The sequence below is a fragment of the Mustelus asterias genome, chromosome 2 (assembly GCF_964213995.1).
Source record: "Mustelus asterias chromosome 2, sMusAst1.hap1.1, whole genome shotgun sequence".
Taxonomy (NCBI): Eukaryota; Metazoa; Chordata; class Chondrichthyes; order Carcharhiniformes; family Triakidae; genus Mustelus; species Mustelus asterias.
The window spans coordinates 36,281,296-36,304,770 of NC_135802.1; the positions used below are offsets into that span (position 1 = coordinate 36,281,296).

The 23,475-nt window shown below is 41.4% G+C and overlaps 1 protein-coding gene across 1 annotated transcript in view; it reads left to right on the forward strand.

Moving 5' to 3' along the window:
* LOC144506938 (kinesin-1 heavy chain) overlaps positions 1-23,475 on the forward strand; it is a 115,334-nt gene that overhangs the window by 83,085 nt on the left and 8,774 nt on the right. The window contains exons 17-25 of the mRNA XM_078233343.1: positions 469-586; positions 1,757-1,818; positions 2,006-2,115; positions 2,651-2,752; positions 3,204-3,264; positions 3,366-3,437; positions 9,561-9,665; positions 12,083-12,299; positions 13,215-13,353. Coding sequence (XP_078089469.1) covers positions 469-586; positions 1,757-1,818; positions 2,006-2,115; positions 2,651-2,752; positions 3,204-3,264; positions 3,366-3,437; positions 9,561-9,665; positions 12,083-12,299; positions 13,215-13,353 — 986 coding nt within the window. The remainder of the gene's footprint in view (positions 1-468; positions 587-1,756; positions 1,819-2,005; positions 2,116-2,650; positions 2,753-3,203; positions 3,265-3,365; positions 3,438-9,560; positions 9,666-12,082; positions 12,300-13,214; positions 13,354-23,475) is intronic.

Sequence of the window (23,475 nt, forward strand, 5' to 3'; positions counted from 1 at the left end):
CAGGTGACCGTGTTCAGTTTGCACATTCTCCCCGTGTCTGCGTGGGTTTCCCCCGAGTGCTCCGGTTTCCTCCTACACCCTAGATTTGTTGGTTAGGTTGATTAGCCATGTTCAATTGCCCCTTTGTGTTAGAGGGTAAATACATGGGGTTAGGGGGATAGGGCCTGGGTGGGATTGTTGTTGATGCAGGCTCAATGGACCGAATGATTGCCTCCTGCCCTGTAGGGATTCTGTGATTCTGATTCATTGTACTAAAACTGCAAAAGGCAAAAGCCTAACAATTAGAAATAACCTAGATTGCCACCTTAACCTGTTTATCATTTAATAGAAATATCCAAAGAAAAGGCCACCTAAACTTGTACCAGAATCTTTGTTTACATGGGGGAGGGGTGCAGCGAGAGGGAGAGCAGATTCTGTTTCATTCTAGTTAAACCATAGCTTCATATTTTTTTTAATCAATGACTTTAGCATGAGGCAAAGATCAAGTCACTCACAGAGTATCTGCAGAACATAGAACACAAAAAGAGACACCTGGAAGAATCTGTTGATTCACTCAATGAAGACTTGGTCAAGCTTCAGACACAAGGTATGTTCAAGATTCATAACTCTCTGGAGAAGAGTATGTTTTCATGGACTTGTAGTATTTTTGCTGATTATATGTATTTCTCTAACCAGGTTTGCAGTTTATAGAAATAATGTTCTAATGCAGTGTTTAGATGCATCTATTATAATCTTTTATTCACCAGTTACCTTTGCAATTGCTTACATTTCACCAAGAAAATATGTTTATTCTGTAAATTTGGAGGAGTTTTTTGTCTGAAATTGTAGAGGCAGAATTTTGAATTGAGGAAAGGAGAAGAGTAAAATGCAGCAGGGTTTTCACCTGGATATGGGATGAGGACTGAGATGGGTGGGTGTATTTGGGGAGCATAATTTCACAGCGCTGATCAGCAATGCCAATTTGCTGGCACCACCTGGCCCTGAGCCATTTTGCTGCAGGCCAGACTGGGGGCAAAATGGCTACCTGCTTGCAAGGAGAGGAGATGCTAAAGAGAAAGTGACGAGCTCCATACTGCAGATAATCTCAGCAGTGGGGTCTGCCAGGGACTGCAGTCATTCACAATTATAGGTGGTGGGGTGAACTGACTGGTATGGCCACTAAAGTTTAGCAAGGGAGATAAATGGGTCTGGCAACATATCAAGCAAATGTCTTCAACTGGGTGCAGTTGTGATTTGGGCTTCATCGAGCCAAAAAATGCTCTTTGAGATAGAAGCCAGGGTCAGAAAACTATCTCAGCATGGCTGTAGTAGGCACATAATAACAGAAAATGCTGGAAAACTCAGCAGGTTTAGCACCATCTGTGGAAGGGAGAAACAATGTTAAGGTTTCAAGTCCACTTCAAAACTAAGTGCAATTTGATTCTTCAGAACAGGTTCCAATTAGACACACAAGATTAGCTCTGTTTCTTCTCCACAGATGTTGCCAGACCTGCTGAGTTTTCCCAGCATTTTCTGTTTGAATTTCAGATTTCAAGCGTCTGCAATATTTTGCTTTTGTTTTAATAAACTATTGCAGTTTGCCATGGGATCAAAGCCAGGAATTCTTAAAATTTGACAGCATGGAGAAAATAGACCTGAAAGTAAACGTTTAATGTTTTTTTAAATAGTTTGTTCTGAAGTTGTTAAACTGTTAAGTAATTCAGATTTTGTTAGTTGAGATTTTATAGACTATAAATGATCTTTTATGAATTTGCAGAAAAAGTGCACAAAATGGAAAAGGAGCACTTGAACAAAGTGCAGACTGCAAATGAAGTGAAGGTAACTCTATCCATTGTTACTGTCCAAATGAATTACTTTACATTTTGCTCTGATGCTTTAAGTGATTGCTGAGTAGGCCTGTATATTAATTTATGACATGCATATAACATTTCACTATATTAAAATGTTTTATAGATTGTTCGCTCTTCAAACTGGTGTATAATATTTCTCATTCATTTGTCTACAGCAAGCTGTAGAGCAACAAATGCAGAGCCACCGTGAAGCCCATCAGAAACAGATCAGTAGTTTGAGGGATGAGATTGAAAAGAAAGAAAAGCTCATTACCGACCTTCAAGAGTATGTTTTTTAAGCATAATACTTGAATTCATAAACAAGTATTTTTGTCTTTCTTTTGGAAGAGAAATCTGATCACTTGTACAGTACATCAATTTCCTTTTGATTTCTTATGATCCATGACATTTGGCTCAATGATTAAAACGGATCTTTAATGTTTTCAACAAACAAGGGATCCAGTTTGAAATCTTTAACATAATATTTGACTCCCAACAACTGTTCAAACTTTACAAGCTTCATTAAATAAGATTTGCTATTCTCCGGGTGTACCTTTTTAAAAAATATTGTATTGGCGAAATAAGTTGATGGTCAGTTCTTGTATCAGAGAACTTTATGCCCTGGAATTACACAGTATGCTGGCTGAGAATTGAACACAAAGCTCAAGTTTACAATGTTCTGGCCCCAATGCTGAACTGTTGACAGAAACTGATGATTTCCCTGTCTATTTGGTGTTCAAAGGAGGGTTTGCTGGGTGGTGGTTTGGTTTTAAAATGGTAATATTTACAGCTTAAAACAAAATATGCTGTGTTCGTTTTAGCCAAAATCAGAAAATGATGCTGGAACAGGAGCGTCTACATGTAGAACATGAAAAGCTAAAAGCTGTGGATCAGGATAAAAGCCGCAAATTACATGAACTGACGTAAGTGATGTGTGGTTTTATGTGTGTCTAAATTACAAGACTTTTAAAGTTTTAATAGACTTTGTAAAATTACTTTTAAGGTTAAAACTGTGTGGTGTTGAAGCAAAATTATTTTAGGACAAGTTGTAATCAATACACTAGCTCAAACGCTTTCCTGTTTAATGGAGCAGGAATTTCGGCCGGAATTTTCTGGCTGTTCCCACCGGCGGGATCTTCGGGTCCAGCCGTGGGTTTGCCTGGCAGCGAGGGGTGCATTCAATGGGATACCGGTTGACAACGGTAGGACCAGATGATCCTGTCACCAGCTAATGGCAAGCCGCCTTCATTGCTGTGGGTTGTGCAGAAAATCCCGCCTGTTTTGTATTTTTTTCGAAATCATTGGTAGTGCATATAATATGTCATTGTTTGTGTAAATATATCATTCTAAATAATACAATCTATTGTCATTTAGTATAATGCAGGATCGACGAGAACAAGCAAGACAGGACCTCAAAGGACTGGAAGAGACAGTGGTAAGTGAAATTGAAGATGTTGAGTTTGGATTTTAGATTTTTATAGAATCCATTCATAAATGTGCAAAAATTAATCCCTGTTCTCATTTTAATTTCTGTAGGCAAAAGAACTGCAGACACTCCATAACCTTCGAAAGTTGTTCGTTCAAGACTTGGCGACCAGAGTTAAAAAGGTATTTAAATAGTGGTCTTGCTGCCAAGTAATGTCATACATGTGTTGGAACATGGTGGAAACCATTTCACAGCTACCAGAATTATGATGTTTTGGCTCCGTTCAATATGAAAAAAAATATAGGTAGAAGAGAGCTTGAGCATATTTGTTTGTTGGAGATTTGGATCAGTAAACTTGTACTATTGAAGCATGTTTACTGGAATTGGCTTCTATTGTAGTCTTAAGAAAAAAATCTTGCATTTATATGTTTTATCATGTCTTCTAGACCTCCGAAGTGCTTAACCTACAATTAATTATTTTTGAATTAGTTAACATTATTAGGTAATGCAGCAGCCAGTTTGAATACAGTAATGTCTGACAAAGTACAGATTTTTTTTTAATACACCAATACCTTCTCAAAACCTACAGTAAGTGTGAAACCAATAATGTTGTCTGTGGATTACCTGGGGGTCCTTGTGCATGAGACGCAAAAGCCCAGTCTGCAGGTACAACAGGTGATCAAGAAGGCAAATGGGATGTTGGCCTATATTGCGAAGGGGATGGAATATAAAAGCAGGGATGTCTTGATGCACCTGTACAGGGCATTGGTGAGGCCGCAGCTGGAATACTGTGTGCAGTATTGGTCCCCTTATATGAGGAAGGATATATTGGCATTGGAGGGAGTGCAGAGAAGGTTCACCAGGTTGATACCGGAGATGAGGGGTTTGGATTATGAGGAGAGGCTGAGGAGATTGGGTTTGTACTCGTTGGAGTTTAGAAGGATGAGGGGGGATCTTATGGAGACTTATAAGATAATGCGGGGGCTGGATAGGGTGGAGGCGGAGAGATTCTTTCCACTTAGTAAGGAAGTTAAAACTAGAGGACACAGCCTCAAAATAAAGGGGGGTCGGTTTAAGACAGAGTTGAGGAGGAACTTCTTCTCCCAGAGGGTGGTGAATCTCTGGAATTCTCTGCCCACTGAGGTGGTGGAGGCTACCTCGCTGAATATGTTTAAAGCGCGGATGGATGGATTCCTGATCGGTAAGGGAATTAAGGGTTATGAGGATCAGGCGGGTAAGTGGTACTGATCCACGTCAGATCAGCCATGATCTTATTGAATGGCGGGGCAGGCTCGAGGGGCTAGATGGCCTACTCCTGCTCCTATTTCTTATGTTCTTATGTTCTTATTACAAGAGTCTTATTATTGGTTTTGCATCCTTAATTTTGAGTGCTGTCTAGAAATTTTCTCTTTTGACATGTTTGTAAACTTTGGTCAAAACAAAGAGAACTTGATCCTGGGAATGGGGCAGTCTCTATTTCGAGCACCCAGTTACAGCATGAATAATAAAAGCAAAATACTGTGGATGTATATTGGCACAATGGGCAATTAGCACTGTTGGACCCAAGTCCATTAAGAATTGTTTTAAGGCCCTCCAAGCGAGTGGAATGTTGACCTTTTTTCCAGCAAACGAAGACAGTGTCAGCCCATCAGTCTAAGCTGCTTTAAACACTTGCTCCAGGACTGAGAGTCTGCTGCCTAACCTATTATATCACTCAGATCCCCCAGGAAGTTTTATTTGTAATTGCATCAATTTAAATCCATGTATTAAGCCTGCATGGCATTGTTTATTACATGCAGTCCATTGGTTTAAAATGATTTGTCTAGATTTTGCACAATCTTGATTGATAGCAGGTGCAGCAGCATAGCTGCTGCCTTTTAACTCTTAAAATTTCTAAATAAACCTTGAAAAGGATGGAAGATATGAAGCCTATTGGCTGGTTTCAAGCTTAAAAATAAATTGAAATCTATTGGAGATATTTCAGTATGATTTTAAAATTTATAATTGAATTTGCTGATGTTTTTTATCTTTAGGAATTATGAAATATTAGCAACTCATAATTGCCCTAAGATAATTTGCCACCTGCTCTCTTGTGTGGAACATGGCCCAGTTTTTCAATATCCTGTGTAATACGACTGCTGTAGTACTTATTTTATACCACTAGATGTCCTATGTCAGTTCTTATTCAGATAAAGTATTAATAATGTAGGTTTCTCAGCATTTTTTAAATGGCAAAGTAGTACTATTTGTGATTTGAATGGTGTTTTAAACTAGCAGAGATGTGTTTTTAAGTCCAGAGCATAGACTGCTTGGATTCTGGTTACTATCTTTTTGGTTGCTTCCGGAGGAGAAAGTTCCATGAGTGGAAATACTGATGTGGTTTAGGCTTTTGGTCAGGGATGAATTTTGATTCTCAAAATTTAGGATTTCACGATTGCTGAATGAAATAGTTCCACAAATTTTGCTGCTCAGTGCTTGGATTCAGTAATTCCGGTTGGGGGAGTGCCGTTTCTCACATTATTGGAATGTTGTTGTGCATTTATTGCCCATCTCTGCTGGTTCTTGAGGGCTCATCAGAAGCCAAGGTAATGTTAATATGGAACTGAAGACCAACACCATATAAGGACAGGCAGCAGATTTCCTTCCCTAAGGGACCTTATTGAACCAGTTAGATTTTTAACTGAAATCTCTCCGCTTCATGGTCACTTTTACTGATTCCATTTTTAACAAAATTTCCAGTCGTCTTTAAAGCTAAATCTAAATGCTCAAGTTGTCATAGAATTTGAACTCTTCTCTAGATTATTAGTTCAGGCCTCTGAATCATTTGTCCAGTAACGTATCACTGCACTGCTATTAGTTGTGAGCAACTTTTACACCTGCATTTTTAGCCTTTCAGTCATAATTAATTTTAGTGACGAGCATTTGGATTTTCTCATACCACAATTTAGTCCCTAAATCCAGATTTTAGTTTATACAAACAATAAAAGTTGTTGCTTAGAATCCGAATACTGACAAACTATCCTCTCACTCTGAAAGTCATGGTCTCCTGCTCTTCTCTTGAACTTGGAGATGGTAGAAAAAGGCTTTGCAAGAATGATAGCAGAACAGAGGGGCTCTATTTATCAAGCTGAAAAAGCTGAGGCTCTTTTTTCTAGCAAAGAGAAGGTTGAGGGTGACTTCATAGAATCATTGAATCCCTACAGTGCTGAAGGAGGTCATTTGACCCACTGAGTCTGCACTGACCGCAACATCACTTATTTACCCTGCTAATCCCCCTGACGCTAGGGTCAATTTAGCATGGCCAATCAACCTAACCCGCACATCTTTGGACTGTGGGAGGAAACCGGAGCACCTGGGGGAAACCCAAGCAGACACGGGGAGAACATGCAAACTCCTCACAGACAGTGACGTGAGGCCGGAATGGAACCCGGGTCCATGGTGCTGTGAGGCAGCAGTGCTAACCACTGAGCTACCGTGTCGCCCTAATACATAAACTCAAAAGTAGGCTGACAACACTGCAATGAAGTTAGTGAAAATCCCATAGTCGCCACACTCCGGCGCCTGTTCGGGTACACTGAGGGGAAAATTTAGCACGGCCAATGCACCGAACCAGCACATCTTTCGGACTGTGAGAAGAAACCAGAGTACCCGAAGGAAACCCACGCAGACATGGAGAAGGTGCAGTATCTGCATAGACAGTGACCCAAGCTAGGAATTGAACCCGGTCCCTGGCACTGTGAGGCAGCAGTGCTAACCACTGTGCCACCGTGCCGTCACTGACTTGGTGATTTTTAAGTTTACCTATCAACCCTTCCATAAAGAAGAAAATGTTTCAACTTGTGGAGAGTCTATAATAGCAGTCGTAAATACAAGATAGTTACAAAAGGAATTCAAGAGAACTTCTTTACCTGAAGAATGTAAAACAAATTGTGGAACATACTGCAAAGGGAGCATTTGAGGCAACAACTATTGATGCATTTAAGGGAAGCGTGATAAATACATCAGGGAGAAAAAAAAACAGCATTTTTGTTACGATCTGTTTAGGGACAATTAACATTTCATGAGAAATCTGAACACCTTGGGCCCGATTGGGCAGGAAATCGCGGTAGCGTTGGGCCTAAAACGTGATCCGCATCAGAGTTTTTGCAAATCGCGCCTTTACCGACAGCCGATTTTGGCGCGGTTCCGATGCGTGCCCGAATCGACCGGCGTGGCTATTTAAATGCATTTGCATGCATTTAAATTGACTTAATGAAGCTCCCGCCCAACTCCACCGCCGATTTCCACTCTACCGCCGTGCGGCCCAATTCGCATCCGGGCATTAAGCGACCTGCTGTATAAAAGTCCGATTTGGACTTTTATTCAGCAGGGGAGTCGCCGAGGCCCACCCTTCACGGACCGTCACCCGCTAACCACCCCGGCAGCCCCCCCCCCCCCCCCCGGATCGGACCCCTTTGGGAGGCAGGCACCCCCGGCAGAGCACACCCCTAACCTACCTTGATCGTGGTCTCCCTCCACCATCTTTCCCGCTCACCTTCAGTCCCTCGACAGCCTGCAGCACGTTGCTCGAAACTGACTTCGAGCCATGGCTGAAGGGACCGGGCTTCACACAGGTCCACTGGCATCTGCCAGAGGGGGGGGCGGGCCCAGTTGGAACTCTGGTGCGGGGGGGAGAGGAGGAGGATGAGGAGAGGGGTGGGCCCACATCGCCCTCTTGGAGGGGTGGGAGGAGGGGAGGGGGTGTGACTTATCATCCCCTGGGGAGGGGGGGGCGGGGGAAGAGAGGGTGTGTGACTCTCATCCTGTGGTCGGGGGTTCCGTTGGGTCTGCGGAATGGCAGAGAGGCTCTCTCCGCTTTCTGCTTTTCTTTTCGCACCCGGGCGCGTTCTGTCAGGAGCTCTATCGTTCTGGTGGCGCTAAGCCCCGCCCACTGAATCAGCGTCAGAAAAAAGCAGCGCACCTCCGGGCTCGGATCTATTTGGCGCCCGCACCCGGCACTTAGTCTCAATGGTAAAATCGGGCCCCTTGTTTTAACCAATAGAACTATGCCATAAAATTTAATGTTTCTAAACAAACACACCAAGTTTATTGTATGCAAAAGACCTGAAACAAAAAGCACTTAACGATATGGTTTATAACTTGTCACTTCCCCTAAGAATTCTCTTCAGACATATCAGTCTGAAGGTTATTTACTTCTACAGGAATCTATGCCACAGTCCTTTTCAGCTCCAGCTATTTTCAGATGTAAAACCTTTGTTTATGACCTCGACTTTGGATGTCTCAACCCCTCACTCTGGTTACTTTCCCAATAGAATCCCTATAATGCAGAAGGAGGCCATTCGACCCATCGAGCCTGCACCAGCCTTCCGAAAGAGCTTCTTACCAACCCCCCCTTCCCTCCAGCTTCTATTTCCTCACAAAATTCAAACCAAAATTAAGCCTCGCCTGCAATCGACACAGTGAATGATGAAGTTAGGTTTTTACTCAGCCTGCAGTGCAGGTCTGTCTAGCTGTCATTTACTCTGGCTGTCTTCTCAGTGAGCTGAAAACTGCAAACATCAAGTTCCAAGCTGCAACAACTGTGCTTGGATGGCTCTGCATCCCTTTATAGAGCCTCAACCAATTTCAATCTGTTCAGAAGTTTTGGTTTCCAAATCTCAGGTTCTATTTTTATTTCCTTAGTAACTGGGAGGGCCAGTTTCTGTCTTTAGTTAGGTCATACATTAAGTCTCGCTGCCTGCTGTTATATAGCTGTTCTCGTCTGACTTTTTTCCCCAGCTTGTTTTACTTTGAGTTTGTGCATTGTCAACAGTTATAACTTTAGTTATATTAATTAGATGTTAAGAATTAGTTTTATATTCTAAGACACAAGCACCATGAAACTAGATATTCGCAGTAATACCCTGATGGTATTAGGTGAAGAGGGGTGGGAGGAGGCTTGTGGAGCAAAATACTGGCATAGATCAGTTGGGCAGAATGGCTTGATTCTGTGCTGTGGTTAGTATACAGTAATGTAATACTGTTATTGGGAGTAATTGAAAAATAAATCTACGCACACAGGTTGAACAGTACACACTATTACCAGCATTCAGTTATAAATGTGAAAAGCCTCTGTCTATCCAGGTATTTTACTTAATTGACTTATTGTCCAACACTCCAGTCACTGGAGGAAAAAATAATTCTGGGCTGATGTGTTTGTTGACATTTACTTGTACTGTGTCTTACAGTAATAAGTTCCAACTCGATGTCTGAATGCCTTGCAGCTGTAAATCTTTATCATTGCTCAATATAATATTTTCTCCTAGAGTGCAGAAATGGATTCTGACGACACTGGTGGTAGTGCTGCACAGAAGCAAAAGATCTCCTTTCTCGAGAACAACCTTGAACAGCTCACAAAGGTTCACAAACAGGTAAGCCAAAGGCATTAACATTTCTGCAAGGAAACCTTTTCAGACACCAGACCTTATGCTTAATTGATACAGATTTCATATTCAGAAAACAGCAAATAACAGCTGAAAATATAGGAAACATACTGATGAGAGATTAAAAATAACCAATCACAAACTTCCAAAACTATAAAGTAAAAGTGACCATTCAAATAACCTGCCAGTTTTTGGTTTTGAAAATCATTTAGCGCACATCCTGAATTCTTCATTGAATTTGGTACTTACTGCTTAAATAAAATCTGTGACTAGGTATAAAGTTAGTAAATTCACAGGAGACCGGTGCCAGTTTGAGAATCCTAAGCACTTATGCCCAGATCCAGCACAATTAACGAAAGAGATTTGTGTTGCAGCCTGTGTTTGCCAGGATCCAGCCACACACTTACAACTTCTTCAATTTCTTACGGCTGACGCAAGGCCAGCCACTGAGTGCCAGGACTTGCATTTCATTCTACCCACTCAAATGGTAAATTACTAAACAAAACCCACGGAAACAATTTTAGGAATAATCAGAATATGTTTTTGTTTAAATCTTTAGAACAGCATCAATTATGAACTCCAGCTTTTTCTGAGCTAACTTTAAGAAAGCAAAAATGTGTATAGTGTGTATTAGCTGATGTCCTGTAATTATAGCAAGACAGTAAAAGGAAAATGCACAAAAGACAAGATTGAACTAAAGCTTTTATTCAAAGCCCAATTCTAAAATGATAAAACGATGAAAGATAAATAGTTGCTTCTCCACATTATGTTGAAATTTGATTTGTAACTTTGGTGCTTATTTACGAACCATGCAATGAGAAATATACTGTTGCCTTTTGATTTTTGGAAAATACTTTCTTGCCTCGTGAAGATCTCACCAATGTTGTTCATTGAAGATGTGCATCCATCCCCCACTTCCACACAAAAACACCACACTGTCTTTCCTGCACTGAAAAATGTCATGATAAATCTGTTGGTGTAAGTAAACAATTTTGTCTGGTTTGTGCCTATCTCTCTCAGGTTGATGCTTTGCAGATTAAAACTATCTGCTTTATAATAGAAAAGGAGTCATTGATTTGAAGGCTAGAATTTGAGACGTAGCAACAAGCCCTTGATGTTAGCAGTTTATAAGCAGCTACATCTATTCTGATTTTCCTATTTATATTAGAGTTTCCACTCTGTAACCCTAGATGGTATTTTGTGGTGCCTGAGCTATGCCATTCTGGCCCTGAATATAGTCCAACGTACATTTGTAATTCATGTTTCTGGTATGTCCTGTTTGAATCTTTTGGTCAGGATTTTATAAGGGTTGCCTTTTAGCTACTTCGTTGATGGATAAACCCTTATTCAGAACACCCAAGATCTGTAACTAACATAATATACAAATCAATGAGTCTACATTTAAGCTTCTTGTTAATCAAGGCCCTAAGCAACTCTCAAAAAAACAGCCTGAACTGTCCCAATTTAAACCACTAACCCATAAAGACAGGCCAGTTTAATGGCTGGACATTGAATAGCTTAAGATCTGAAGAGACAAAGTATTATTGATTGTGTCTGCTTTGAATAAATGCAAGATTGTGATTATTCAGTGATCAGATAGGACTATATAGATAGAAATCTTACTTTAATGTTCAGTTCTTAGCAATAAAAGTCAAGGGCTGGAATTCTCCGGCTGTTCATGCCAGCGGGATTCTCTGGCCCGCTGGCAGCCCACCCCTGCCTGCGGGTTTCCTGGCAGCCTGGGGTGGCTTCATTGGGAAATCGTATTGACAGCGGCCGGAACAAAAAATCCCACCGTCAACAAACGCGGCTCCGCCTCCTGCCGCCAGGAAACATGCGGCTGGGAGGCTGGAGAATCCTGCCCTTGGTTTTTAATTAATTCATGACTACCAATAAAATCAATCCCCCACAAGATGCTCTTTCGGAGAGTCTGTGCAGGCTCGGTGGGTTGAAAGGCCTCTTTCTGCATGGTAGGGATTCTATAAATCTATTTATAATGCTGATTTCACTCAGTATATTCTGGAATACTATAGGCAGGATTTTCTGGTCCTGCCCACCCCGAGATGAGAAATTCTGACCAGAGGTCAACCAGCCTTTCAATGGTCCGTCAAAGTTTCCGTCTCGCCTGCCACAATTCCCACAGTGGGCAGGCCCAGAAACTGTTGCCCTGTGATTTCATTTGAAGCATTTAGAACTCCCTGGTGCTTCAATTGAACGTTTAAACCATCCTGAAGATATAAAAATATAATCAGTAGATTTGTATAAGTCAAGGACTGGGAAATAAATCTGGTATATTGTGTGTGCATTAAATGAACCATTTTAAATTGTAATTTTGTGAAGTCCCAATGCAATCCGATCAGGTTTTCACATTTTATTAACGTTAAATTGTTATACTTGCCTTTTAGTTGGTACGAGATAATGCAGATCTTCGTTGTGAGCTTCCAAAACTGGAAAAACGACTTAGAGCTACAGCTGAGAGAGTCAAGGCATTGGAATCTGCATTAAAGGAAGCCAAAGAGAATGCAGCCCGAGATCGCAAACGTTACCAGCAGGAAGTGGATCGCATCAAGGATGCTGTGCGAGCAAAGAACTTGGCAAAGAGAGTGCACTCTGCACAGATTGGTATGTTAGCTACATTAAAGCAGTGTAGAATCCAACAACTTATCTAGTCATGAATTGATTATTTTTAAAGTGTTTTTAACATTTGATTTAACACTTATCTTATGGCTTAGTTTATGGTTAAGAACAGGTTATTTTATAACTTACTAAAATAAATGGTTGCTCGTGCAGGGAGCAAGCATGGACACGATGGATTAATGGCTTTCTTTGTGTTTTAACCATTCTATGATATTGAAATCAAATCAATGCTTTACTTTTATTCATTACCTAACCCTTAAATGTAGCAACTAAATTTGAGTCACAAATTGTACACTCAATTGTATTAAGCACACACCTGGAACTGTAGTCAGATTTGGTTGTTTGAAAACTGGGTGAAAGATTAAGCAAGGTAGGGCTGCTTCCTCTGGAAAAGAGGAAACCTGACAGGTTTTTAAATTATGAAGGCTTTGATGGAGGGATGAAAGGCTTGATGGAGGGATATGGAGAAACAGTTTCCACTTGAGTAATTTGGAGCAAGGGACCAAAGATATAAGGTGCTCACAGAATTTAAATAACAGTAACAAAGTGGAACTCACTTCCACATGGAGTTGAAGCAGGTAGCATTGAGACATTTAAGGGAGTGGTATGAACAAGAAGCGAATAGGGGAATAGTCATTGAGGAAAAGGCAATCAGAATTGGTAGAGATAATTAGCATATAAGGAGGCTTGTGCAATGTACACACCAACATAGACCAATTGGGCATAATGGTCTGTTTTTCTGCCAATATAATCAATGCACCATTCCTAAATTGTATGAAAGTGACTGACCTTTTCTTATCTATGTAAATTTGCAAGCTCTTAATGTGCAAATCTATAACTTGGTCACTAAGGAAGATTTAAGCAGTTAGTGTTTTCACAAATGTACTTTTCTTTGTCTAGCTAAACCCATCCGGCCTGGTCAGCCCCCTATGGCTTCCCCAACTCACCCAAGTGCAATTCGTGGGGGAGGCGGATTCTTCCAGAACAGCCAAGCAGTTGCCGTACGTGGAGGTGGAGGCGGTGTGAAATCAGATAAGTTGTACGTATCTTGCATGTGAAAAATTGTTTGAGAAGGATCTGATAAAGCAAATGCTTTGGACTAAATCTGCATGTGGGACACAGGGTCTTGAGGCCCTGCAAGCTCATAATTTGTACACCTTTAATCACATGCAGATTTTTCAAATCTACAGAATTCTGTTCATGCTCTGTCAAACCCTTTTCCATTGAAAACTATGGATATGCTATCTTGCTTGAACCATTAATTATTGGTCAGAATAGTGGAACCATCGTGTTCTGCCATAATGAAGATAATTGCCCCCTACCCCGCTAAGTGAAAAATTCAAAATCTCAAAATTTTGCTGGAGTTTGTCAACTTTCTGAACGTAGAATGGATCAAGGACTAAACGAATAGTACAAATTGAATATAATCCTCAATTGTAAAGTTAATACCAGATTGGGGAGCTTCATGTCCTAATGCTGTGGAGTGAGGAAATATTTCTTGAGATTTTATGCTGTCAAAGTTTTGGAAATTATTATTGTGGATAATTGAAGTGTGAATAATAGAAGTTAAATTAAATTATTGACTGACCTGCAGTATGAAAGGCGGACTTGAGGATTAGTTGAACTTGTTCAAGGCAAGTGCTATAATTAATTGCATCCTGTCTTTATTCTAAAATGCTATTTCTGTAGATTTGTTTGAAATGTGTGTTTGTTCACCTTGATAACATACAAAGGCAGGGTGTCATCTTTGTGAAGCTACCTTTTTCAGCAGTGGTTTCACCAACAGAATGAAGGAAAAAGACACCCATTGCCAGACTGCTGGCATCAACTTTTGAGGAGGTTGTCCTAAGGAAATTTCTGTGATTGACATACCTTGTTTGTTGGTGCTCGAAGCAATTCTCCAAATTGTAAAGATCAATTTGAAGGTGTTTTACAAATGTGCAGGATTTTCCCCTATTTTCTTCAACCACCAAAAGGAACGAACTACAAGTTAGGCCCCATTGAAAGAGCTTGAAGGATTGAAGCAGAAAATGGATGACACTGATAGCAGCAATGTTATTTCAATGCCTTTAATTGGCTTCTGAACCTGATTTTGCTGACTGGAATGTTGCAATTAAAATGCATCAACATGATTTATGAGATCTTCCTGTGTGGAGTTATTTGGTTTCCTTGATTTATCACGCTAAGATAGCAATATATATATATATATATATATACAGATATTGATGGTGTCTTTGGGGGAGGAAAGGCTATAAATGCCTGCACATTGTTACTTTCAGTAATTAAATACATATTCCCGGCAGCTTTTTTAAAGTCTTCAATTGTGGCTATGTAAGCTTTTGTTTGCATGTTTCTTTTAATGTGTGATAATTTTCTGCGCTATGTCCAGTTTCTTCTCGGTTTTGAATTTTATAGTGAGTTTGGTTGATTCCAGGAATTTGAAAAGTAGCCACTGTTTAACAAAAAGCTAATGCACAGGTCATACTGATGTAAAAGCTACACCCCAATTTTCAAGTCTTGAAGACTTGGTGAACCTAGACAAGCAATGTAATAGGCAGACAAATTTTAAACAGCAGAGTACTTTGCAAATAAGATTTATATGTTTGGCATATTAACTTGAACCATAAAACATTTTATAAACGTATAAAATGGAGCAGGTTTGGAGACAAATGGGCTCATTAGAAACACAAAATGGAATCTTCACAAATGGAATTGGCCTGCTGAGCTGAATGATTACCAACTAGTTGCTCTTACATCAATGATCATGAACTATTTTGAGCACATTGTGTTAAAGGGACATTTAAATCCTCTTGTTCCACATGTTGATTGATAATCGTTTGCCTCCTAAGTCAGTGGATGACCCTGTGCTGATCTTGGTCCATCTATTCCAACAGCACACTGATAGATCAGTCAACTATGCTTGTGCTACATTTGTTGATATTTTTTTCCAGTTTTTAATACTGCACAATCATTTGAGGTGGTTGAAAAAACCTTGATGTCAATCATATTTTGGATCAGTGATTTCCTTCCACAACAGAAACCAATGGGTGTTAATTTCCGAGACTTACCCTGAACCCATGTTAACTACTACTGGATCTCGAGGCTGTATTGGTGTACTGTCATCTTTACAAATGATTGTTAGTCAGAGTACAATGACATAACAATCTTGAAGTATGTTGATGATATAGTGCTTGTCGGTCTCCAGGAATAATGAAAGAACTCTGGAAATCCCCGGGCTTAGGCAAAAGCAAGACAGAGAGCAAGGGAAATCCAGATTAAACTGCATTTATTTCAATGCAAGAGGCCTGACAGGCAAGGCAGATGAACTCAGGGCATGGATGGGTACGTGGTACTGGGATATTATAGCAATTACTGAAACATGGCTAAGGGAGGGACAGGACTGGCAGCTCAATGTTCCAGGGTATAGATGCTATCGGAAAGATAGAACAAGAGGTAAGAGAGGAGGGGGACTGCACCTTTGATTAGGGAAAGCATCACGGCCACACTGAGAGGGGATATATCCGAGGGTTCGGCTACTGAGTCTATATGGGTAGAACTGAGAAATAAGAAGGGGGAAATCACTTTGATAGGGTTGTACTATAGGCCCCCAAATAGTCGGCGGGAAATCGAGGAGCAAATATGTAAGGAGATTACAGATAGCTCCAAGAATAATAGGGTGGTAATAGTCGGAGATTTTAACTTTCCCAACATTGACTGGGACAGCCATAGTATTAAAGGGTTGGATGGAGATAAATTTGTTGAGTTATCCGGGAGGAATTTCTCATTCAGTATGTGGATGGCCCGACTTGAGAGGGGGCAAAACTTGACGACCTCTTGGGAAATAAGGAAGGGCAGGAGGCAGACGTGTTAGTGAGGGATCACTTTGGGACCAGTGACCATAATTCTATTAGTTTTAAGATAGCTATGGAGAATGATAGGTCTGGCCCAAAAGTTAAAATTCTAAATTGGGGCAAGGCCAATTTTGATGGTATCAGGCAGGAACTTTCAAAAGTTAATTGGGAGAGTCTGTGGGAAGGAAAAGGGACATCTGGTAAGTAGCAGGCTTTCAAACGTGTGTTAACCAGGGTTCAGGGTAAACACATTCCTCTTAGAGTGAAGGGCAAGGCTGGCACAGGTAGGGAACCCTGGATGACTCAGGACATTGAGGCCCTGGTCAAGAAGAAGAAAGAGGCACATGACATGCATAGGCAGCTGGGATCAAGTGAATCCCTTGAAGAGTATAGGGGGTGTTGGAGTAGAGTTAAGAGAGAAATCAGGAGGGCAAAAAGGGGACACGAGATTGTTTTGGCGGATAAGGCAAAGGAGAATCCAAAGAGCTTCTACAAATACATAAAGGGCAAAAGAGTAACAAGGGAGAGAGTAAGACCTCTTGAGGATCAACAAGGTCATCTATGTGCGGATCCACAAGAGATGCGTGAGATCCTAAATGAATATTTCTCATCGGTATTTACCGTTGAGAAGAGCATGGATGTTAGGGAACTTGGGGAAATAAGTAGTGATGTCTTGGGGAGTGTACATATTACAGAGAAGGAGGTACTGGAAGTCTTAAAGCGCATCAAGGTAGATAAATCCCCGGGACCTGATGAAGTGTATCCCAGGACGTTGTGAGGGGCTAGGGAGGAAATTGCGGGTCCTCTAGCCGAGATATTTGAATAATTGATAGTCATGGGTGAGGTGCCTGAAGATTGGAGAGTGGCAAATGTTGTGCCTTTGTTTAAAAAGGGCTGCAGGGAAAAGCCTGGGAACTACAGGCTAGTGAGCCTCACATCTGTGGTGGGTAAATTGTTGGAAGGTATTTTGAGAGACAGGATCTACAGGCATTTAGAGACACAAGGACTGATTAGGGACAGTCAGCATGGCTTTGTGAGTGGAAAATCTTGTCTCACAAATTTGATTGAGTTTTTTGAAGGGGTAAACAAGAAGGTAGATGAGGGCAGTGCAGTTGATGTTGTCTACATGGGCTTTAGCAAGGCCTTTGACAAGGTACCACATGGTAGGTTGTTGCATAAGATTAAATCTCACGGGATTCAGGGTGAGGTATCTAAATGGATACAAAATTGGCTTCTTGACAGAAAGAAGTCTCACAACACCAGGTGTGCTTACCCCAGTCCAACGCCGGCATCTCCACTTCTTGACAGAAGCCAGAGGGTGGTTGTAGAGGGTTGTTTTTTAACTGGAGACCTGTGACCAGTGGTGTGCCTCAGGGATCGGTACTGGGTCCACTGTTATTTGTCATTTATATTAATGATTTGGATGAGAATATAGGAAACATGGTTAGTAAGTTTGCAGATGACTCTTAAGATTGGTGGCATAGTGGACAGTGAAGAAAGTTATCTCCAATTGCAGTGGGATCTTGAACAATTGGGCCAGTGGGCTGACGAATGGCAGATGGAGTTTAATTTAGACAAATGCGAGGTGATGCGCTTTGGTAGATTGAACCAGGGCAGGACTTACTCAGTTAATGGTAGGGCGTTGGGGAGAGTTACAGAACAAGGAGATCTAGAGGTACATGTTCATAGCGCCTTGAAAATGGAGTCACAGGTGGACAGAGTGGTGAAGAAAGCGTTCGGCATGCTTGGTTTCATTGGTCAGAACATTGAATACAGGAGTTGGGATGCCTTGTTGAAGTTGTACAAGACATTGGTAAAGCCACACTTGGAATACTGTGTGCAATTCTGGTCACTATTATAGAAAGGATATTATTAAACTAGAAAGAGTGCAGAAAAGATTTACTAGGATGCTACCTGGACTTGATGGATTGAGTTATAAGTAGAGGCTGGATAGACTGGGACTTTTTTCTCTGGAGTGTAGAAGGCTGAGGGGTGACCTTATAGAGGTCTATAAAATAATGAGGGGCACAGATCAGCTAGATAGTCAATACCTTTTCCCAAAGGTAGGGGAATCTAAAACTAGAGGGCATAGGTTTGAGGGGAGAGATACAAAAGTGTCCAGAGGGGCAATTTTTTCACACAGGGTGGTGTGTCTGGAACAAGCTGCCAGAGGTAGTAGTAGAGGCGAGTATAATTTTGTCTTTTAAAAAGCATTTAGATAGTCACATGGGTACGATGGGTATAGAGGGATATGGGCCAAATGCGGGCAATTGGGATTAGCTTAAGGGTTTTTAAAAAAAGGGCAGCATGGACAAGTTGGGCCGAAGGGCCTGTTTCCATGCTGTAAACCTCGAACTCTGAAGAAGTTCGTAAAATGGTGTGATAACAATTCTCTTAAACTGAACAAAAACAAGAAGAATGAGCCAGTAATTGACTATTGTTCCTGTGAAGACTCATGACGTGGACGTTGAAATTGTTACCAACTACAAGTCTCAAGATGGCAAAGTAAATGACAAGTTGAATTGGAGGGAACAGTGTACAGATGTAGCAGCCAGGGGACATGCACGATTATACAACCTCAATCCTTTTTGAGTAGATCGTATAATCACCAAATGTTTCTATATGGCTGTAGTTGAGTGCTATCCCTTTTGGATGTCTTGCCTGGTGCTGTTGTGTTAGGAAAGCAGACTCCCTATGAGTGCAGAGATTATTGAACCAAGCAACAAGGGTATTTGGGCTCTTTTTAAATTAAATCGGTTCTTAAAGAATTTTGATAGAAATAAAGTGTCATGAACAATTAGATCATCCCTTTGTCTCAATATTACTGCAACTTGTATTCTGGGAAAATGCTACAGTCCCTCAAATGCAGGACAAATTGTTTCCTGAACTCCTTTATGCCTTTCTCTGAACTTTTAACAGAAGTTTAATATATTGATCATGATGTGCACTCACGATGGGCCTCGCTCATTTATTTTAATGTGGTGGAATAGTTAATACATAATTAAAGTTGGATCTCTGTGATGGGGTACTTTTCTTTTATTGTTATACTTCATTTATAGACGTTTGGTTGTACAGAACTTGGTGTTGAAGCTTTTCATCTTGCACTTCGCAGGACGAGTTGCAAGAATGCCAATTGTAAAGGAAACAACAATAGCATAAGAGTGCTGATTGGTTGGCAAGTAATTGGTAGAGGCATTGTTATGGAGAATGCACCAAGGAACCATTTATTGCCAAGCATTTTAAGTTCAAACCTGGTGGGTTGAATCTGATTGGTCAAGGCATTACCCTGGGGAATGAACCAGAGTGACTGTCCCCCAGGCTTTTGTTTAGTTGAAAAAGGTGCAATGTGTGGACGTGCTCCTTCTGTCTGCAAAGGACAGAGCCCTGTTTGTGAATATGTGTAATTGAGCCACACTGTGTGCCCAACTGATAATCTTAATTTGGTTGCAAGTGTAATTCTTGGCACAATCAGGATTGTTTGGCAAGTGCTGTCCAATTGCTGAATCACATCAACTATTGGACACACTTGAGTTTTGCCCGCACAGGCTGATTGGGTACAGTCAGTACTTTGTTGCTAGCAGCCAAAGGGACATTGCTGTTTGATGCAATCTGCCAATTGCTGGGACATACGGTCTATGTACCTGACATCACACGGGCATTGAAATTCATCTACCACATACTCATCCAAGTGTGAGGCAGAATGTTGTTATGGCTTGATGATAGAATCCTATTGTAGCAAATACCATCCCTGAGACAACTAGAAATTATAGAAAATAGGAGCGTGAGTACACCTTTCGGCCCTTCAGACCCCTCAGTCATTCATTTTGATTATGGCTGATCACCCAATTCATTAACCTGTTCCTGCATTCGCCCCAGATCTTTTGATCCCTTTAGACCCAAGAGCTGCATCTAACTCCTCTTTGAAAACATACAATGTTTTGGCCTCAGCTGTTTTCTGTGATAGAGAATTCCACAGGCCCTCAACTCTCTCTGGGTGAAGAAATTTCTCCTAATCATAGTCCTATATGATTTACCTTAGACTGTGACCACTGGTTCTGGACTCTCCCACCATCGCAACATCCTTCTTGCATCTACCATATCTAGTGCTGTTAGAATTTTGTAGGTTTCCATGAGATTCCCTCCTTCATTCTTAACTCCAACAAATATAATATATAATGGGCGGCACGGTAGCACAGTGGTTAGCACTGCTGCTTCACAGCTCCAGGGACCAGGGTTTGATTCCCGGCTTGGGTCACTGTCTGTGTGGAGTTTGCACATTCTCCTCGTGTCTGCATGGGTTTCCTCCGGGTGCTCCGGTTTCCTCCCACAGTCCAAAGATGTGCGGGTTAGGTTAATTGGCCATGCTAACAAAAATGCCCCTTAGTGTCCTGAGATGCATAGGTTAGAGGGATTAGTGGGTAAATATGTAGGGATATGGGGGTAGGGCCTGGGTGGGATTGTGGTCGATGGGGACTCGATGAGTCAAATGGCCTCTTTCTGCACTGTAGGGTTTCTATGATTTCTATGATAATCCTAACTGAGTCAAGCTCTCATACGTCAGTTCTGCCATCCCAGGAACCAATCTGGCAAACCTTCTATGCACTGCCACCATGGCAAAAACATCCTCCTTCAGATAAAGGGGCCAAAACTGCGCACACTATTCCAGGTCTCACCAAGGCCCTATATAACTGCAGCAAGACATCTTCTGCTCCTGTACTCGAATCATCTTTCTATGAAGGCAAACATTCTATTAAAAATGCATCTGGACAGGAGGATCTGGGTGTCTTTGTTCATGAATCTCAAAGTTAGTATGCAGGTACAGCATGTAATAAAGGCAAATGGAATTTTGGCATTTATTGCAAAAGAACTGGAGAGTAAAAGTAGAAAAGTGTTGTTGCAATTGTATAGGGTGTTGGTGAGACCACAACTGGAGTATTGTGTCCAATTTGGTCTCCTTATTTGAGGAAGGATGTGGTGGCATTGAAGGCAGCTCAGAGGAGGTTCACCAGATTGATTGTTGGGATAAAAGGGTTGACGTATGAAGAGCGATTAAACAGTTTGAGCTTGTACTCGCTGGAGTAGAAGGATGAGAGAGGATCTGATCGAGGTATATAAAATTCTAAAAGGGATTGATAAATTAAGTGCAGACCAAATGTTTCGTCTTGTGGAGTAATCTAGAACAAGAGGTCACAGGTATAGGTTGAGAGATGATAGATTTAAAACTGAGATGAGGAGGAACTACTTCTCGCAGAGGGTGGTGAATTTGTGGAACTCGCTACCCCATAGCACAGTGGAGTCTGAGTCTGAATCCCAGTGAGGATTCCATTGCTGGAATTTTACCGCCCCTCCTGCCATGGGAAGCGGGGCAGACAGTGAAAAGGTCCATTGACCTCAGGTGGGAATTTGAGAGCAAAGCCATAAAACCCCACCCTGTATATCCCAACAACTAGCAGATCATAACAAGCAGCACATAACAGGCAAAGTACTGATCAGACCCAACCAGCCCATCCTTGCAAACGCATGCCCACCATTAGATGTGAACCTGCAATTGGACAGCATTTGCTAAACAATCTTTATCATGCTAAGAATTATACTTGAGGTTATCAGTTGGGTTCGCAGTGTGACTACTTACAACTGTTAGAAGCTGCATTCGCTAACAGGGCCCTGTCCTTTGCAGACAGAGGAACATGTCTGTGCATTAACTCTTTTTCAGCTAAACAGAAGCTTGGGGACAGCCATTGCCTGGTTCATTCCCTAGTGCAATGCCATGACCAATTGGAGTCGACTTATCTGATTTGAATTTAAAACACAGGCTTAGCAATTAACTGTTCCCTGGTACATTTTCCATGGCACTGTCTCTACCATTTTCTTGTGACTCTGTCCTTGTGAATGCAAGATCAAAAGCTTCAATAGCATGTCCCTTTTTGTTTCCAGCAATTATTCATTTATATGTAATGTTTTAATGAATGTATCCAAAATGAACTTCCATTCAGATACGGTTACATTGAATTGATGTCAAGGCAAAAGACCTGGTATTAAATGAGTACTCTTCCCAAGGAAGCAGATGCTGCGAAGGTTATATTAAAAGTGGAAAGTTGGTAAATTACCAGGTCTGGGTCAACTACATCCTAGGTTGATTAAAGAAGCAACGCTAGAAATAACAGCTGTTTTTTGCAAACTTTCAGTCCACATTGGATACAGGGTTAATGCCGGAGGGCTGGAATGTTAGTCATTATTTAAGAAAGGAGAGGGGCGTAAGGTAGGAAACAATGGGTCAGTCAGCCTAACATCAGTGATGGAGAAACTATTATCAAGGACAAAATAAACTTTCATGTTGCAAATACACATGAAGAGAGCAAGTGGGAATTTGTTAAAAGTAAATCATGTCTGGTTGACAATTGAATTCTTTGAGGCAATAGGAAATGTTGATGAAGGTAGTGTAATAGATGGACCGTTGGACAAAGTTACACACAAGGCTTGTTAAGAAGATGGAAACACATGGAATTGAAGGGAAAGTGGTGGTACAAACATGGTTTAGCTCAGTGACAGAAAGCAAAGGTTAGTGGAATGGTGGATTGATGTTTTTCAGACGAGGAAGCAGTTTGCATTGGTGTTCTTCCAAGGGTCAGTTTTACATCTGTTACATAAGAACATAAATAGGAGCAGGAGTAGGCCATCTAGCCCCTCAAGCCTGCCCCGCCATTCAATAAGATCATGGCTGATCTGAAGTGGATCAGTTCCACTAACCCGCCTGATCCCCATAACCCCTAATTGCCTTACCGATCAGGAATCCATCTATCCGTGATTTAAACATATTCAACGAGGTAGCCTCCACCACTTCAGTAGACAGAGAATTCCAGAGATTCACCACCCTCTGAGAGAAGAAGTTCCTCCTCAACTCTGTCCTAAACTGAGCCCCCTTTATTTTGAGGCTGTGCCCTCTAATTCTAGTTTCCTTTCTAAGTGGAAAGAATCTCTCCACCTCTACCCTATCCAGTCCCTTCATTATCTTATAGGTCTCTATAAGATCCCCCCTCAGCCTTCTAAATTCCAACGAATACAAACCCAATCTGCTCAGTCTCTCCTCATAATCAACACCCCTCATCTCTGGTATCAACCTGGTGAACCTTCTCTGCACTCCCTCCAAGGCCAATATATCCTTCCGCAAATAAGGGGACCAATACTGCACACCGTATTCCAGCTGCGGCCTCACCAATGCCCTGTACAGATGCAGCAAGACATCTCTGCTTTTATATTCTATTCCCCTTGCGATATAGGCCAACATCCCATTTGCCGCCTTGATCACCTGT